Below are 19945 nucleotides of genomic sequence, written 5' to 3'. Positions count from 1 at the left end.
ATATTATCCGCGCGGATCAACACGTCGCGTGCTAAGCGCGAACTACTCGCATCGCACGGCCACTTCTCTCTTTCTCTCTCTCTCTCTCTCTCTCGTACACATAATCGATCCGCGTCGCGCGATGTATCTCTACCTTCTCGAGACCGTCCAGCCTTGATCTCGCAGCGGAAGGTGAAGGCCGGCTACAGGTATTTTCCTCGGCGCGCGCGATCCAGCCGCCGCCTCGGACACGTAGAAGAGATTTCGCGTCTCTTCGAGCGAAGTCGCCCTTCTCGACATCCGTTAACGCCGCCGACTGGCCTTCGGTCGGTCTTTTTTTTTTTTACATACGGTCGCGTGTCCGTGGCGTGACGCGAAGATGGGAATGATCATCGCGCATAATTGATAATAGAGTCTCTCGCGGGCTGTCTATCGGACGCGGGGACGTTTGATTTTGAAGGTGGCACTCGATCGACGTCAGGCGAGATCATGTCGTCGCGTTGAGGCCTTCGGTTTTCGACGAGAGAGAGAGTCAAGCGACGTCGGCCGAGCGCCGATTAACCCTTCGTATTCGCCTGAGAAATGGATACCCCACTGGCCGAAATGATCGGTCACTGAACGAAGCCGCGCGTGCATTGATTAAAATGCAAAAACTAAATTAAAGGAATTGTATACTTTTATTGAGAAATTATACAAGGGAACCTGGGGACACTTGGCACTTTGGGAGACTTGATCCCAGCCGTTACTTCGACAATGGAAAGATTCAATTTTTTTTCATGTTAGCAGCAGTGTTCATTCTTAACTGTAGGAAACGTTAAATGTTATCTTGACAGTTGAGAGCCGATAACAACAGAGTGAAGATGTGTTTAACTTGTCTTCTTTTCGTAAATATACAATTGTTCTTGAAGTTGTTAGGTTTTGTAATTCGATTAATGGAATAGGATGAAAAATTAGTTGTCTTAAAAGTAATTAGTTAGTCGAGGTTAGTTGACAAAAATTTATTTGTTTATAAAAAATGAAATGAAAATTAAAAAATAATATCACTTGGGCAGATCCACGCCAAATTGGGGACATCTGATCCATGAATCAAGTCTCCTGTAACCTAGCACAATTCATTGGCAATATACATTGGCCCGATATTAGTTATATTGGCATTCATTGATTTTTCTTTCATTTCTCAGAATATTCAGCAAAATCAAAAGGGAGATTCGAGCGTCCCCAGTGTTCCCCTGTCTCTTTCGTTGTATATTTGTTCAGCTTCTGTATTCGCGGTTCTCAATCTCCGATACACGTAATTTGATACACGCAACGAATCGCTCCAAATTGGCATCAGTCTCACGCGTGTCGAATTTTCCCGGCTTGCGGGCTCGCAACGTCCGCCAATTATCATCGTTGGCAAGAGACAATAGTCTGTAACAATATGGTTTACTTATCCTCGGCGAGATACCAATCTCCGTTCGCGCGAATCATTCGGCGAGTAAGATCCGCGCGACGCGGTAACGAGCGTACTTTACGTGAGAAACTCGTCCCCGTTTTACGCGAATCTGATCCGTGCGGCAGATTGCGGTAACGCGATAAATGCGCGAATTCAAGGAGCACTATACTCCGGAGAAATTCAACGTTCATTCAATACCCCCGCCACCACCGCGATACCTTAATATAGCGCGCGAACTTGTCGCATAAAAGTCCACGTAACGGAAGTCGTAAAACGCCGTTGCGCACAGGCATTTCCTCTTTTTCGTCTTCCTTCGATCGCGACGTTATAAATGGTCGATCGCACTCGGGGATCTCAAGAAGAGGTTACTGGACCAGTTTCGCGCGGAGAAAGAACGGCGAGATCTCGCGCCGAGGATGAAGCGCGCCGCGAGAACGACGACGCGTTTCCGCGTCGCGAATACGCCGTTTCTTTCTCGCGCACACGACGAGTGAGAAGTACTCGGAGATATTCGCCTGACAGAACACGAATCCGGCCGAACCTGCCAAGCGGTGGGGACCGATTGATTTACACGCCGAGAAAAGATTTCTTCAAATTTATAATAAATTTCATCGCATCCGAACAAATTTCATCATTGGCATGCTTCAAGGAAACTAATGTTTCGATTAACAAGTACTTCGATCGCTAGAATTCTCAACGAATATGTATCTTTATTTTAAGTAGAAAATTTGTGTGAAACGACAGGTAATCTTCTTCTAAAGAAATGATTTGTCTCATTTTACACATTTATTATAATCGAATAATATTTTATTTGGTTGAAAGATATTTCAAATAATAGCGTTCTTTCTGTTGAATAATCGAGTTTCCTTGAATGAGACAGCAAAATTTTCACTCAAATAATATTTCGTATATGTTGTTTCTATAAAACAAGTTTTAGTCAAACAAGTAGAAATACTAAATCTGAAGGAACTTTTTTCTCTTTCGTACACGCACGGAAAAAAGAATTAACTGTCCACATGATACAACTGAAATTTAGTCACCTAGCCATGGAAGCTAAAAACTAGGTGCAGGGATAGAAAGAATTAGCTGAATTAACTAAATTTCAGTTGTATTATATGGACAGATAATTTTTACCTGAAGCTAACTCTTAGCTGTGGGAGATAGCTTTTAGCTGTGGGAACTAATTCTTTTCGTCTGTGCAGTAATAGTCAGGTTAACATGTTCATTACCGCGGTTTATCCGGGGAACTCTCGCCACAGACCACATTGTATTTGTTTCTATGCAATTGTGTAAGACACTTAAAAATACTTAATGTATTTACGTATATATTTATATCTTTTTGTATAGAAAAAAAAAAATACTTATATTTGTCTATGCAGAGGGAAGAATTATGTCTGTCGTACATAGTAGCGAACGTGTTCGGTAGAATTGGAAATCTCGAGTGAAGATGAGCTCGAAGTGAGAGGTCGCGTCACACATGTGTGACGCTGGTAGCGAACGCGTTAAGAGTCGGGGTAAAGTATATTTACCATTTTTCCTTGCGATCAGAACGTAGACGAAATAGGCGACGAGCAGACCGCCGATCAACGTCAACATCTCTCCGGTCAGTTGCATCGACCGCACCTTTCACATCGTATCGCCGGCTAACGCGGTTACTCCGTCCCTTCTACTCTCTTTTCTATCCACTCGTTTTCCGAAACCTCCTCGGAGAAGTTCTGGATGCACCGGATTTCTCTCTCTCTCTCTCTTCTTTCTCTTTTTCTGTCTTTCTCGCTCTCAGCACGTTGCGCACATCGTATGTTTACCGAGGAGGCGAAAATTTAATCACGAAGTCTCGTTTTACTCTTCCTCCTCACGCGCACGGTAATTTCGATAACGATTTTTCACTCAGCTTGATTAATTGCATTTCTTCCTACGCATTTCTCTGGAACGGAACCGGGCTAAAATCATAGAGAAGCGTGTCGAAATGTCGCGTCGGAACGTCGATTCCATCTACCCATCGATTCAATAGGAGCTGTCGCATATACGAGGAGACACGTCAAGCACACGCTATACGCCGAGACAATATTCGTCGGGACAGAGGTCAATGACGAATATCGAGAATTCTCTACGTAATACGTGCATGTTAATGCCGAGCGAAACTTACGCGGCGTTTACATACACGTACGTGCCGTCTGTTTGCTTTTTTCCCTCCTGCTTCTTTTCGTTTTTCTGCAGATAGACTTTGAATCCTCATTTGCATTGCCGTCTTAACGGCGGCGACATTCGAACTTTGGAGACTATGCTGGAGAACGTTCGCGAAGCGTGCTCGCGGAGTGCGTTTTTCAAATGATCTAATACCGATCGATACGAGTGTACATTTATTTGCAGAGAACGCTTGAACACCTTTCCAGACACATTTCGAGACATATTCGACGTCCGATGAGAGGTTGCGAATGTTTCAAAATTATTACTGACTCACTGGTCGGAATTACAATATTTGAGGCTTCAACGGTATGGAGATTTCTCGAAAAAAAAAAATAATAATAAATTATTAATAATTAATAATAATAATAATTATTATATTATATTATTATATAATAATATTATTTCTCAAAATGCTCGATCTTCCAGTTTGGTGCCGCGTCTTCGTGAATTTGTTTCCAACGTTTCGTGAACATTTCAATCCACTTTTTCAGGGAGAGAGACAACCTGAGTTTCAGATTGTTCTTCTCTCCGAAGAAGTAAACTTGAATGTTCACGAAACGTCGGAGATAAATCTACGACGGCCGGAATCACTTTTCATTGAGCGATGTTGTACAACAACTGAAAAAATCAAATTAAGATAAAGAAATTCCTAACTAGAAATTTTCGATATCGTTATGCGCAAGAAACGGGACAGCATTGATCTGCTGTACGTCGACTGTATTCCAAAGTGCGTCGAAGATAACGTGTTCAATTCTACAAACGAATGTTGTATCTCCACCTTCTGTTACGAGTCAGCGGACGAAGCGTCATCGTGTTTTCCCAGAAGGTACGCGATAAGCATCGCGAAGCAGTTCGTGGTCGCGTGATTAATTAATATAATTAATATAATTAATATCGGTCCTTGTGTATATCTGGGAGCGTTTCGCGCACGATCACCTTGGCGTGTTGGCGGACGGCGCGGAAGAGATTTGCTTAGGTCGGAGACGGTCCTAATTTCTCGGGCGAAGAGCATATCTCGTTTGTTCAGTTGTGTCATGCGTGATAAAAGACCACAGTGCTCATGCCGATAACGAGGACGAGCGGTAAGATTGTCCTATTTTTTTGTGCCACGCGAGCGTTCTCTCGCGGTCGACCGCGATTCGTCCGCGAAATTTCTCGATCGGCTGGATCTCTTTGGTCGCGCGTGAGACGAAACCGCGACTGAATGTGTTTTCGTACAAATTTCGGACGCGTTTACAAGTGCGCAACCGTTCGCGTTCATCGCGAATGCGAGAATGAAATTACGTATCATAACGATCGCGTGTATCGGCCGCGCGAGGCGGAATTAAAAGTGCCGGTGAACGTTCCAGGACGCGCACCAAGGCCTCCCGAATCGATTTATCGAACGTGAGAAGAATCGCGTTTCCTTCCTCCCCCGGCTGATATCGCCTTATCGCGCCGCCGTAATTAGCGTCGGCGTTTCCATTCCGACGCAAGCGCGATTTTCCAGATCTCCGCCGATCGCGACTCGCCGATTGTCTCACCTGTTTTGAATCTCCGCGCGAAAACAAACGCGATAATTAACCATGCGATTGTGCGACCGTTAAGCGGAAACACTGTCCGATCTATTTCCCTCTTCTAATTCCTTCTAAACAAAATGAGGAGACCGAGAGAGAGAGACAGCTGTTTGTCCTATGAAATTGTACAATCCCTACCGAATAAAAATTACTATAAATTGTATCGGGAATTTACGTGTAAATAAAGTTCACGTTCTTAGCGAATTAAACATACGCACACGCACACACACACACGTGCGCACACAGAGGCTCGCGATTTCTCAGGGAAAAGTGGAAAAGAATGCAAGCGGGAGCGCGCCAAGACTAGAGTTGAATTTCCCACAATAGACCGGCAGGCAGAGCTCCTCTTGATTCACCTGTTTCCCAGCGAGCACACGTTTCGCGCGCTTTCGTCAATCGGAACGTCCCCGACGATCGTAACGACGACCTGTCCGTCGGATGCGAGCGTCGGAGTAGCATAATCGGCGGAATCAGAAATCTCCGTGCGTCATCTCACCTTCTCCGGTTTAGCTTATACCGCGGCACATTCGTCACGTTTTTCGCGCAACTCTCGCCCTCCCGAACTCGCGCGCTGTCGCGAAATCGCACTCGCGCGCTCCTACCGTTCGCTCGCGACTGAGGTTCGCCGAATGCGACACGCACGTATCACCACCGCCGCCGTCGTAGTCGTCGTCGACGTTGTCGTCCTCGTCCACCTGTGCACAGTGTGCACGACCTATGGCTTCCTCATAGTGGGGAGTCGATCGCTTGTGCCAGGGAACCCGTGTCTATCGCGAAATCGCGCGTCGGATCGGCGGTAACGGCGCCGATACCGCGCTGACAGCTCGCATTTGCGATGCACGCTTCGCCTCCGTTCGACATTAATTTAGAATTATGTCGAATTAATCTTACGGTGAAAAATTACTCCTTCGTACCCTCGTTTCGTTACGTTGCCAGGCTGTCAGGCTGCACGTGCCTTGCCACACGTGTCCTGAAGCGTCACTCATGTGTGTCACGATCTCTCGCTTCAGGCTCGTATTTATTCAAAATTTTCAATTCTACACGGAGAAAATGCTGTGGCAAAAATTATCACGAAATTTTGCAATATTGGATCGTACCAATAATGTATCTTATTGTACACATCACTAAAGATTACAACACATATCATAATTTCAGTCATTATTCTAACATTACGTAACGGTCTAACATTACGAAATTTCGTGGTAATTTTTACTACTATTTTCTTCGTATAGTTAACATGTTTGATACGTCACATACGTACAACGGCGGTGATTTCTTTTTATATCCACATAAACAACGTCTGTTTTACACAATTATATAAAAACAAATACAATGTGGTCTGCGAGTTCCCCAAATAAACCGTGATAGCGAACGGTGTTAATCACAATATTGGCATTGCGATTTATATTCAATTAGGCGTCATTTCTGTAATTATTGTACGTCTTGAAAGAGTATACGCACAATAATAAATCCTATTCACGCGCTCACTCACATACCACACTGGCTCGAGACCGAGACTTCGAGATTGCGAAGCCATACGACTCATCTCGTAAAAGAATTGGAACGACGTGCTGTCTGAAGTATCATCGTTCGTTTGTATTCCGCTACGTTTCGATCTCGTCGAAGTATCGCTCGCAGATTCGGCCGTGCGAACGAAAAGCAAAAGTCGCTCAGATTACGATCGGGACCCGGTCCCGAACCGCTTCCTGGGACCGGTCGGAGTCGGAGGTGTGACACGATTTTAAGACAAATTCCGCGTGGTCAGCGACCGGCACGATTAATCGATCGTAACTGCAAAATGTCACTTCAATTTGCGGAAGACTCGCGGAACTCGTTACGCAGCGTAACATGATAACACTGCCAGGCTTTTACTATTTATCTAAATTCTCTCGCGAACTTATCTATCTCGCTTTGCTGCTGCTCACGGAATATCCCAGAACTAACGGATGAGGCTGTAAACTCGGTTTTTTGACTATCGCTTCCGTATTCAAATGTCTATGAAAATAAATTTTTTTTTACCCTTATTAAAGGAAACGCATACAGGAAATTTCAAAATTCAAGGCCTTTTTGGAAATATATTTCTTGTACCGGAGGAAAAATTACTCCCGTATACTTAATAATAATACATTAAAAACCCCATTTAGTTGACTCAAACAAAATGCTTGTTTGGACATGGAGAAACAAATATTTTGCTTGTGAGAACCAAAATTTCGTTCTCCGCTCCTTTTTCATTTTCGTTTTAGACTTTTTAAAACTTTGGTTCTCACAGTCAAAACATTTATTTGCCCATATCCAGACAAGCATTTTGTTCGATTCAACTAAGTGGGTTTCTCGGTGAAATAATAATTCTCATCGGCCGACGAGACGTGTAGATTTTCCCCCGGCGCAAAATTGCCGAGTCACACTCGGCGCTGTTTTTGTTATTGTCGCAGGCAGCGATTGATGATAAAAAGAGTTTTACAAAAACCTCTTATTCAGCCAAATTTACGCGTCTTTCGAGTAGGTGACTTTTGTATTTTTCTTTTAGCTTTTTCCTTTATTTACATATATTCACCGCGAGCGAACGAGAGATGCATCATAAGTTCCGTGATTATCACTCAAGGAGCTCGTCGTAATTATTCGCGGTCTCCTTCGTGGTATCCTCCGACCGAATCGGCTAATCAGGAATCTATCCTTCCTCATAGGCTAACCTCCGAGCGAGAAGTCGCAGTGATTTATTCGTGGAAAGAAGCGCTGTGATTCTGCACGAATCGCTGTTTGCGTTTTCAAATACGGATTATTATTCTCGTGAATAACGATCTTTACTTTTTTTTTATCCTTTCTCGACTTAGCGAATGTCGCAAATCCAACAACTGGACGAATATCTCGTCTTGTATCGCATTGATTACATTCTCGCTTGGACCTCGGCCGTTCCGGCTTCTGCGTGTTCTACTTTCGGTCATTAGCATCCGTCGTTATTAGAATCTCGAATAATTCATCGATTTATTAGAAACTTTCGAAAAAAATTGCCTGACCTCTCTCAACTGACTGACCCGCATTATTATTCTTAGTTGAATCGTATATATTGTCACATGTATCGCACTGCTAGAAAAAAATTATTCGTCGTCCGATCATCATCAGCAGTCGGCTAATATTTGACGAGTATTTCCGCGACTCGCTTCTTCAAACCCTCGAACAAGAATATTTGCCCGACCTTCAAAGACCGGAGATACGTGGAAGTTTCAACTTTCGCCCGATGGAGAACCCGCTGCTAAATGGCGATCGACTTTCAGGTCTACTTTTTGAGCTGTTCGACTGTTCCTTTCGTCGACGCGCCCATACTAACGTGCTATTACCCGCAACGAGGCTGTTCGGGAGAAAGAACGGTCGAGGAATTTTTTCTTCCTCGTACTCTTCTGTACGGGAGGTGCTTGAAGTAGATCAGTTGAGGAAAAAAGTAAAGCCGTAAAACGGATAAGGAACGAGGATCGAAGGAGATTCGTTCGTGCGACCATTTGCCTGTGTACCGCTAGAAATGTCGATTGACCGAGGTTTTTGATCGGCGATATCACCTGCGAGTTGTTTGCACGGATTAGCTATTTCGAAGGAAATATCACAGGTCACAATACAGATCGTGCACGATCCGTCGATTTCCCGTCGAACCACTACGCGTGTACATTGCGGATCCTGCACGGAAATATCCGTGAATAAGCAATTTTTTGTTAAAATGGATCGCTAATAAAATATCGAGAACACGATATTGTAGTGGTTTAGAGAATAAGCGATGAGCAACGATAGAGTCACCGACAAGGATTGCAATGATACGTTATCTGGGAATAAATATGCTATTTTTATCGTAATTGTGACGCAACGTCTCGTGAGAAGCGTTCGCGAAATTCGCATAGAAAAATCGATTCCTTCCAGCCACGCGATTTTATACGCTCGTTTTATACATAGTCACGCGGTTATGTAATGACTGTTTGGTGACATTTAATCCAAGTGACGCATCAACAAATTCGAATCAACGAACTGTCAGACCATTTCAGCGAAGATTTAGCTTCTTCCGCTGACGTAATGAAGAACGAGGTTTTCTCTTTCTCGCGAATCGGACGGAGATCGAGGCTTCTGATTTTTTCTTGAACACATCCGCGCCCGTCAATGACGAATTTGCGGCCCACTTTCGGTGCGGCAGACAGGCTGTCTTCGTGTTTAACGGGACCGGCGAGACGCGGGAAGGCAAAATTGCCCGACGGGATGAGTCTACGACGATCACGAGCGTGGTGTGTCGTTTACGTAATCGCGCCGTCGAGATGTCACGCTGGGTCGCGCAGGTATGACGATAAAAGCACCTGAGGAACGTCGGCCGGTTGAGCGGAGCGTATTGTCTTCGTTCGCGATTATCGCGATGGCAGTTAATAACCGGCCTGCGTCATCGAGGCGAGAATCCACTGAGTGTCGATCTTGAGACTTCTGTTCTCTGAATTGCGCCTCGTACGCGCACGCTCTTACGACGAGTTAGACGCGTGAATTTTCTGATAGAATCACGATTACAAACGTAATGTCGCGTATATAATATGATTCAACTGAAAAAACTCGGATTTATATTATGTGTACACTGCAAATTCAAATATGTTATTTTAGCTGAGGCTTTTCTTACACATTTCTTGCCGTTTTAAATCATGTCATTTGACACGATTGGACGTTATTTATAATTTAACACCATTAAACGACGTTTTAAATGACGTAACCTAAAACGGAGGAGCATAAAAGAGCTTCACTCAAATGTATCATTTTTAGACGTTGATGCATGAAAAATTAACATATTTGGATTTGTAATGTGTGATATCACATTTATGAAGTTCGACACAGGCTTATCTCGTTGGATGACAGTTGCCTCGATTCAAAAGTGAAAATTCTACTTAACATTATAAACGTCGAGATACTCTGGCAGTTAATGCTTAAAATTGTTGCCTTAACACCATTTTTAAACTTGCAAACCTGCTTTCAGCTTGTTTTTTCGGCTGGAAGTTCAATCACGAGGGAAGCACTTGCAATTCTAACGGAAAATGACAAGTTCTGCGGTCTGCGAAAGTTACGTTTTTTCGCGAATTTACGCAGAGTAGCGTGTATTTACGTAAATATGGTAATAATATGATAAGTCGAAATCTACGTCGCATTTCGAAAGGAATGCTAGCTCATTTACGAATATGTAAATGTGGGAAGACAGAATTGCACGACTCTTGAAGAAGAGTTTTTGCGAAAGCGAGACGAGTGGCGAAGGCAACGATTGACGTATGTCGGCGAGATCAAAACACGAGGATGCAGGTCATCACATTTGTTCACGAGTAAAAAAACTGCAAAAACTGGATATTGCGCAAAATTGAACGTGCAATTTTTTTTTGTACACCTGATTGAAAGACGATGAATGTTGTTCAGCGCTAAATGATTACAAATGGCGTACTTACTCGTGAGAGATATTTGTAGACACGTAACCAATCGAATCAGAGCTGCAGTCAACGGCGGGCGATGCTCTCCCAAAAATGCGTCGTCTGTCAATGGACATTATTAATTAATTAATTAATTTAAATGTATTAATCTTATATTAAAGAATTTTAAATTAATTTTAACTCACAGTTCAAATTTTAATTTAATTTTCGCAATAATAACCTACGGTGCATTCTTTTAAATGAAATTCGAGAGAGAGAGAGAGAGAGAGAGAGAGAGAGAGAGAGACTGTCTCGCGGTATTCGATAAATTATTAATTTAAATATTTAAAATTTTATAATATTCGGGAAAATATTTCACTTTCGAATTACGAGATTTGAATTCCTCGGGACAATAAACGCAATATATCCACCATCTTAATTGTAATTAATGAATTATTAGATACAACAGTGTATTTACATTCGGGACTGTCGTAGTATCGATCGATCGACGTGTCATCCACGTTATCAACGAGACCGTCGACTATCTTCTCAACGAAATTTCGGATCGCGTGCGCCGTGTGAATCTCTTCCCGGTTCTCCTGGATCTGCTCCGTATCCGCGGTCGCGACTGCATATCCTGGAAAAGAATTTCGGACACTCTCAGAAACCTGCTCCGTGCGCGGCACTTCGCGTGGAAATTTAACTTCCGTTCCTATCGCCACCTTCCTTCGAAAATGTCAAAATCAGCCCCCGATAAAAGTTAAACGAGATCGAACGCGAACTAAACCCGAACCATCTCAATCGTCACAGTATCGGCACAAATTTTCACAATTTACGAGACGACCACGAGCGGCGTTTCGTCGAGAAATTCATATTCTACCAGATCCGCACTGCGCCGGCGTTTAATTCGCGCGTCACTCTTCACCATTTCACGCGTTCTCCTCACGAAACGCTCGCGAACTCGGCGAACCGTCGCGTTGTCACCGACATCGTCTCGAATACAAGCCGCTGTTCGGTGCGTTCGTCGGAACGCAAGAAAAGTCGCTTTCTAAATCCTGGACCATACGCCACCTCCGTATCCGTTAGGTCGCTCGCGTTCTTTCTCGATCGAGCGCGTTGATACGATTCACGTGGTGGATCGCGCGGTGCGCACCGAACAATGAGCATCACCGCGAATCCGTCGTGAGAAACTTTTCGAGCCGTTCTTACTGTTCAGACTCTTCCGTTACGCGACTCCTCTCCGCCTTGGAACAAGGACGAACGGACGTTCGCCGATCGAAGATTAGAAGCTACGCGGTGCGCGCTACGCTAATCCGGCCGGTGGGTGGAGCAACGCGACGTGGAAAATTGTCGCACCGAATGTCACCGTCCTGACATCTCATTTTGTTTTGAATATCGAACACGTCATTTTTCTCCTCGAATGGAAAGGTGAGAGGTGAAATATCTTCAAATTAGAAAATTTCCACGGAAAAAAGGAATTAGCTGTAGTCCGTATAACACAACTGAAATTTAATTACCAGACTTAGTTTTTTAGTTGTGGGAGATACGGGGAAAAGAAAGCTAAATTAACTAGATTTCGGTTGTATTATATGGACAGCTAATTTTTACCTGTGGAAGTTAATTCCTTTTCTCCGTGCACATTCTTCATGAGTTCACGTTAGAGGAGGAGACTCACGACCTCCTGGACTGTGAGTCTTCTCCTCTGGTGCGAATTCGTGAAAAGTGTAAATTTTGTAATTTGCAAATCTTTCACTTTTCATTTTTCACGTTTGTTGTCCTAGGGGATAAATTACGTGGTCGACATCCTGACCCGTAACGCCCGGGTTAAAGAACGACTCGAAGACAGCCAGAGCGCCAGTTGAACGGGACATTGTCCTGATTCATGTAGGACGTGTGTTGGAACCTAACCAGCGTTTATCGTTATCTTCGCTATCGGTATAATCCTGTAAAAATATTCGGTCAAACGCTGAGTCGTTTTTGCGCGATTAAGTCTAGGAGTAATTTCCGCGCGCCTGTCGCATTACCTGCCACGTAAACTCGCGATTTGGCGGTGCCGAAGAAACGATGTAATTCCTCCGCCCCGTTCGACGGAAGGCCAAAGTTCTCGAACCACTTCTCATTCCTCCTTACCCACGATCTACGAAATTAATAGTCGTTTCCTTTTATAAATGTCAACTTATAAAGCAACTTACAATCGCTCTTTTATCGAGTACATGCATCATTAATTATAACGATATCATTGACTATTTGAACTTCTTTCTTTGGAAATTTTTTTTATTTTAATACACGAAGAAAATTTTGTAAACTTTAGTTATGTACTTCATTGTACACATCATAAAGATTACAACACATATAATAACTTCAGTCATAATTCCAAATTCTTCAGTATGATTCAAAACTTTGATTTTTTGTTTTATGAAATATTTTCTATGTGTAGAGCGATATCAGATAGATCTGGATAGTGTTTTGAAAAATTTCAGCAAAAAGAAATTTTTAAATACTTTATTACGAGGAATTGAGAAATTGGTGAAAATGAAATCAATACTTAATATCGCGTGCGTTGGAATTGTGTAGATAAATCGACGAAATATAATGGATAATCGGAAAGAATGAATTCGGTGGATATTACTGCGGGGACCTTCGTTGGTGGCAGAACAAGCAGCGCCAGGCATTGTCTGTTGTGTCCCAACGCGAGCAGGCCTTTCTGCAAGACCTGGCGCCGCAGTCACTGCAACGTGCACCGCGCCCGACAAGAAACGGTGCGAGGCAGCAGGCGCAGCGTCTGTCGTCCACGACGACGTGTTTCGCTTCCTTCGCCTTCGAGTGTTTCCTGAAATTTTTCTCTCTTTAGCATCTCCATACAAATATCAAAATATCCGAAAAATTTTACTAAGCTGAAAGGCATGGACGGAAGAAAGAAATACAAAATATAAGTATCGCAAAAGTCGAGGGGACAAGGGAAAAAAAAAGAATTATTTTTTATATTATTCAGTATCGGTCGAGAGCAAGATGAAACATTTTATTTCGCAGACACCTCATTATTATCTTGAATCAGCATGGAGTTCTAATTTTGATACTAATTAGTATCAACTGTAATATTTTTCGTATCACTCTTAATTTACTATATTGTGATTATTTAATATTCATTTAAGTTGGAGAATTCTTTGATATGTCTGAAGATGAACAACATGGGATCGTCTGCGAGATATTTATTAATCGAGATAGAAATTAACCGTAATATTTAGTTAGAAAAGATAGTTATTCTTCTTGCACACTGTGGAACAATAACGTGTGATTACCGATGTAGAATTCAGTATTTTTCCCGGATGAGAGAGAGAGAGAGAGAAATCAGGGACGAACAACGTTCAGTCAGTCACTGATTAAATTATTTATGAGTGTGTCGATACAAAACATGCCGCATGTGTATTTATAATGGACGATGACGATTAAAAATTTATGATACGATGACTGTTACGGTTTATCAACTTATCAACTTTGGAATAAAGCACTAGAACGATGGCCGGATAATGAACGCTCATCGCCACGATGAGACGATGGAAATTTATTATGAAGTCGCGACGATCGGGACCGAACTGTGTATTTCAGGATACGGTCGTTACATATTTACAACGTAGGTAACGGTACGCACAACTGCGCTTATTGTGTATCCATGCACAAAGTATAATGCGCATTTACTATATGTATACGGAGTGCACCGGAAAAGCGCACCAACTCAGCGAGCATCTCATATTCCTTGACAGCAAAAAAAGCAGACGAATTATTACTTCCTAATTTATTTTATTTTATTTTATCTTTTACATTATTTTCTCATTTTGTTGACATCGATTTTAAATCTCATTAATTTCCGTTCGTTGCTAGATTCAAAATTATTCGAGAAGGATCGAGAGGTATTAAAATATAAATTCTCCAAGCTTCAAGTGGAGGAAGCTTCAGCGGTTTCTCAGCTTTATTTTCAACTTTCTTTCTTTGCGATAGTCTGTATGTTACAGTCTGCTTTCGAGAAGAAAGTAACCTCCGTTGCTCTCGAAGCGTCGGTCACCAAGTTCGTCACGGATTTGCATAATATAGACTATTTTAAAAACATCGTTACATCCCTTTCTTCGATTTAAAGTCGGCCAAACGGAGACAGTGCATGGAATGATTTTCCATAAATTTCGTAGCATCTTATGTTTTATTCATATGTGCATTTCAATCATCCGACTGCTTAATTAGAGGGCCTTAACTTTTCGGGGTTAACCGGGGGAATCAAGTTTCACCGTCCGTTTGCACAATTGCTTTATTAACGGCAATTTAAATGTAACTTCGCCTTCATCTCAAAGGACATAGACGTTTCCTTTAAGACAATTCGTTCCAAATTATTTATATAATAACCACAATGCGTGATCGAACACCCTGTACATATTTGTTGCAACGAGGTCTTGTATCATCGAACAAGCCTACATTCGAGCAGCGGTACGAAAGAGAATGCTTGGATGGAAAGTACTTATAAATAGACGCAGGTGCGGTTTTTACGCGGCAATAACGCGTTTTCCTAGTTATTTGTTCTCAGTCATCATAAAATAATTAATACTTAATTAATAATTTACGAGTCGGCGCACGCAAGTACCGTAAACCTCTATGCTATATCACTTTGTTCTACTTCCAAACCGTGGCGCGATCTGGCCGTTGGAATTCTGCGATACGCGATCGCAGCAATGAAGAGCGAAAAAGAAAAAGATATCTCACGGGTCACACGAAGCGTCACGTGAAGCGCAGTGCGCTTCGCTGCCGCGATCAGCGTACCTTGCCGAACGTATTACTCTCTAAAGTACAATCAGTGAAATGCTGCATTTATTACAGGTTACTTGGCTTAGTTACAGGTGTAGCATCGCGATCAATCAAATCTCGCTGAAAGGATCAATTAATGGTATTTTCACTGAAATACTTTCCACTGATATGCCATGCTTATAAACGATGGCTCAATTGTAAGCGTAGTATTGCATGCGGTAAAACAAATCTCGCTCTGAAAGGATCGGTTAACAGCGGTTTCTGGTTTTGCGGCGCAGGTTTTGCGAACGCAGATGTACAAATTATATTCACCGCACGCGGGGCTTACGGTAGGCATTAATTCGCTGCGGGAAATTGGACTTGTTGCGATGTACACGGAGAAAATGTTGTGGTAAAAATTACTACGAAATTTTGTAATGCCGGACCATACCGTAATTATGACTGATATTATTATGTGTAGAATGAAATATATCAGAAAAGATCACAACACACATCATCATTTCGGTTACAATTCCGGTATAGTCCAGCGTTACAAAATTTTGTGGTAATTTTCACTACTGGATATTTTTTACGGATTCCGCGGTGAAATCTCACTTCCGCCGGCCGGAACCAGTGAAATATCAGGCGGAAGAGTGAGATAGGGGTGTTCCTACCGAGAATCGGTTGAATACTCGCTGATTATCGGCGAGGAACTCTTTTTGCTGATACAAATCACGAATTTTCATCGATTCGCTTTAAGAGAGTAGTGCCAGTTTTAATTCGCGCGATCCATCTGAAAATGATCGTTGTTACAGAATGCGCGATAACGATGCTACTCGCGCGCCTAATCGTCGCGATCGAAGAACGACGCGGCCGCTCTGAGGCTTGAGTGACTGTCTTCGTCTTGCTCCATATCGGAGGTAACCACCTTCACCACCACGACTTCGATGGTAATCAGCAGAAAGAGCACCATGAACGTCGCCATGTTATACTTCTCTTGACCAGGCACGACCTTGTCACTCTCGATCAGGAGCGTCGAGATCAGGCTCGAAATATAGGTCAGCATGTTACTGATCGGAGGAGACGCGATAGAGTGGAAATCTAGAAAGCCTTCTTAAATCACTGCGTGTCCCAGCCTGTTATATTATTTCGAGTAACGTCGGGCACAGAGGAGAGAGAAATTATCACGATTAATCCGAGATAATCTCAAGTTCAACCGGATTTACTAGTCCAGATAGAAATCCCTGACCTGAATCATAGCGTCTAACTAACGTTCGTTGCAAACTCGTAATATTACCGCTAACAGATTAACATCTGTCGCGCATTCTAACCGCAACGATTATTAATCGCAACGCTCGCAATATCAATATCGGAAGGTTGGATTCGGGAGACGCCGTTGGTCCCGGCCGGTGTGTGTTCGATCATTCTCCTCGAGTCGCGCGAAAACGGGTGGCGCGCGTTCAGACGTCGCGACTTCTCGCGAACTAATCGCGACTTAATATGTGAAAGTGCCGCGCGTGGTGTTCGCGATTCGACGATTCTGCGGTTGCGTGCGCTCGCGATTCTCGCTTTCCCCGGCTACTCCTTCATTGAGGCAGCTCATCGTCATCTGACCTGCGTTTCGGCCGCATCCCAAGCGAGACGCGTTCCAACTTCGCCTGATGCAATTACACGATCGGAGCCGCGAGCGAGCGAGGCTTTCTTCCTCCGAGCGCGGTCGACGAAAGTTACGTGTTTTACGTAATACGCCGCGTGCAACGTGCCATTATCGCCGGTGCCTTTAATCCGCGCTCTTATAAGTACGTAACGCGGACTTATCTAATGCCCTCGTCATGCACGAAATCAAACAGCTGGCGTGCGCATTGAGCAAACGCGGCGATTTCCACGATTACTTCCGCATAGATAATCGGAATTTCGGTCAAGTTCGAGAACTTCTTCGTTCGGCAACTTCTTCTCAGTTCCTTCCGAAGGTACGAATCGTTGCGACTCAAGAGGAGTACGCTCGCGATGAGACACGTGGGTTCGTCCTCCTCTGCTTCCTTCTTCTTGTGTTCGCTCTCTTTCCCTCCTCTCTGCGATAACAGCTTCGTCTCCGTTTCTTCTTCTCTACTTCCGTCTCCAACGTTGTCCACGCGACTCGACGTGCTCCGACGTTCTCCTCCGAGTGGCAATTTTAATTAAACCAGTTAAATCAATTAAATCGCTCTAACGGTCGCCTGTCTCTTTCTTCTTCGTCTTCTTGTCGTCTAGAGTCGATTCGAGTCGAACGAATTGCTGATTCCGTTCCGTTTAATCGTCGCAGCTATGCCGTTTGCACTGGACATCGGTATCGGATGCTCATCCTTGCCTGTATCTATTGAATCCCTCCAGCTTCTCCTTCTTCTTTTTCTTCGACCGAATTTCTCTTCACGGGTCACGTGGTCTCAATTTGCCATCTTGATTTAATTTCCCCCGACTTCGGAATTTTTATTGCAGGTTTTTATTGCTTCGGTTTCTCCAAATGAATATCTCGGTTCTCCATCCGTTGTCTTCGCTTTTTTCCTCAAGTTTTTCTACTCTCTTCTTGTTGTGACATGCATCGTAACGTTCTCACGGCACATCGGGTCTTCTTCCTGCTGTTGTCTTCTGCGCTTCGTCTTGATCACCTGTTTAACGGACTCCGCAAGCTCTTTTTGCTCTTCGATTTTGTCTTGATTTCGTCCCTCCACCGATTTGCATCCGTCACTTCACGTTCTAATTTCACAAGACCGTAGTTTTCTTCTCTCTTTCTCCTCTTCTTTTATTGTTTTGTTGTTTCTCCGATCACTTTGGACGGTCCTCTTGATCACACTTCCGCGACTTCTACTCTTCCTTTCACTTCGGTCTTCTCTCGTATATTTGCCGACTTGCCGCGATATCCCAGAGAAAATTTCAAAGAAGCGTCTTTAACTTTTCTCAAGACTTCTCCGTCCAAATTACCTTCTCATTGTCTTTTTCAGGCGTGCACCTTATTCTGTGATGCTTCAGCTTCCGCGGATAACTGCTTCAACTTTAGTTTTCCTCCCTTCCTGTCTTCTTTTTTTCTTCCAAGTCCTTCGTCCCACTTTCTTCTTTCTTCTCCTGGAATTTCCCCCTTCCTTCACTCTTCCTTTCAATTTTCACCTACTCAACGCATTCCTATCTAGCGTTCAGAATTGATTCGATGCTGCGTCACTTTGGACCAGACGCTCGTTCTTAATTCTTGACGGCAGTGGCGTTCTGTTTACCTTTAACACTTCGGAATACGCCGCGTTCGGATTTTGAATAGGTAAATCACCTTCGAATTCTTCAATTCAAAATCATCAATTACGCTGACAATAGGAAAGCACGAGGAAGTTAGTCCGACAGTTAAATCGCGACGTGTATTAATTCACGACAGCCATTCGGTGTGCCATTTTCGTGGATCTGCCGCGCCAAGCAGAACCGGCGCGATCGTTTCCTCGTACCGGACTGTCGGCTCGAAAGTGACAGTGGACCGTCTGACCGGGGAAACTCGGAATCGCGCGCGGTTATGCCGTTTTCTGTCGATGGTAGGAGCCTCCGTCTTCGTTACGTCCATACCACTGGTGTTCGTCATCCTTTCTCTTCTTCCCCCGTTTCCCCCTATCTCTCTCTCTCTCTCTCTCTTTTTCTCTCCCGCTCACCTTTGTTCTTCTCTTTGTAGCGACCGATAGGAACTTTCACTGAATTTTGGCGGTAGTTGAAACAATTAACGACGACGAAGAGGTCAGGCGAATCGCCGGTCGTCATCTATCGTTTTTTCGTTTTGTGTCATTCATATTTACGCACCTGTTTCGCACGTGTCATTATGTAACATGTAGAAAGTTTAATGTGTCAATGCGCATTGAATATATATAAATACAAAGTCGAAATTGTCGCTTTTTTCAGGCCGTTAACATGTCATAATTAAAGTTTTTACTTTAATTATGGTTAGAACGGTTAGAAATGTTGTCGGTGTTTCGACATATTTCTAGAATTTCTGCTATGAAATTATGCGTGTGAATAGATAGTAAAATGTTACCCGTGGACCACATCGATTGGTAGACAAAACATCGCCCAAAGAACCACCAAAATTGAGGTATATATCCCTCAAAAATCGCAAAAAACGAAGAAAGGCCATTTCCAACCACAGAAAATCACAACTTTCCAACACAATATCGTCCTACTTTTTTCTGCCTCGATTTTGATGGTTTTTTAAGGTGATTTTTTTGTTTCCCAACCAATGTAGTCCAAAAATAATATTTTGCCATCTACTCATGTGTGTTATGTGTATATATGTAGATTATCGGAAAGTCACAATGACTACGAAACAAAGTGATGACAATTTGCAACTGCAATTAACATACGTTCCTGATAGGTGCAAATTACAATTTTAATTTTTCACTTCAGATTGACGTCCAGTTTCTGTTCCAATTTTTCTGGAACACGTGGTCTCTCAGGGAGTTGAGTAACCAAATATCGTTCCATGTTTTATAGGTTTCATGATGTAATTTTCTACTTCTACTCCCCTCCCATGCTTGAGAAAGGTGAATAACGCAGAATAGCGGATTTATTTCCCCGAGAAAAGGGAACCCGGTCACTATATTATCATTATGATC

The 19945-nt window shown here is 43.2% G+C and overlaps 1 protein-coding gene across 7 annotated transcripts in view; it reads right to left on the bottom strand.

Moving 5' to 3' along the window:
- The window catches only part of LOC106743619, a 34807-nt gene that overhangs the window by 13542 nt on the left and 1320 nt on the right, over window positions 1-19945 (bottom strand). Inside the window, exons 2-5 of one of the 7 annotated variants that reach the window (XM_014617628.1) lie at window positions 13192-13392; window positions 12587-12699; window positions 11041-11199; window positions 10602-10685 (exon numbers count right to left, since the gene is read on the bottom strand). In XM_014617628.1, coding sequence (XP_014473114.1) covers window positions 10602-10685; window positions 11041-11199; window positions 12587-12699; window positions 13192-13392 — 557 coding nt within the window. The other 6 variants (XM_014617631.1, XM_014617629.1, XM_014617635.1 and 3 more) reach the window with 6 other exon arrangements.

This window comes from Dinoponera quadriceps, unplaced genomic scaffold (assembly GCF_001313825.1).
Source record: "Dinoponera quadriceps isolate SergipeBrazil2010 unplaced genomic scaffold, ASM131382v1 scaffold1115, whole genome shotgun sequence".
NCBI classification, from domain to species: domain Eukaryota; kingdom Metazoa; phylum Arthropoda; class Insecta; order Hymenoptera; family Formicidae; genus Dinoponera; species Dinoponera quadriceps.
Note: the sequence above shows the minus strand (reverse complement) of the source record. Positions and strands in the feature narration are given on the sequence as shown.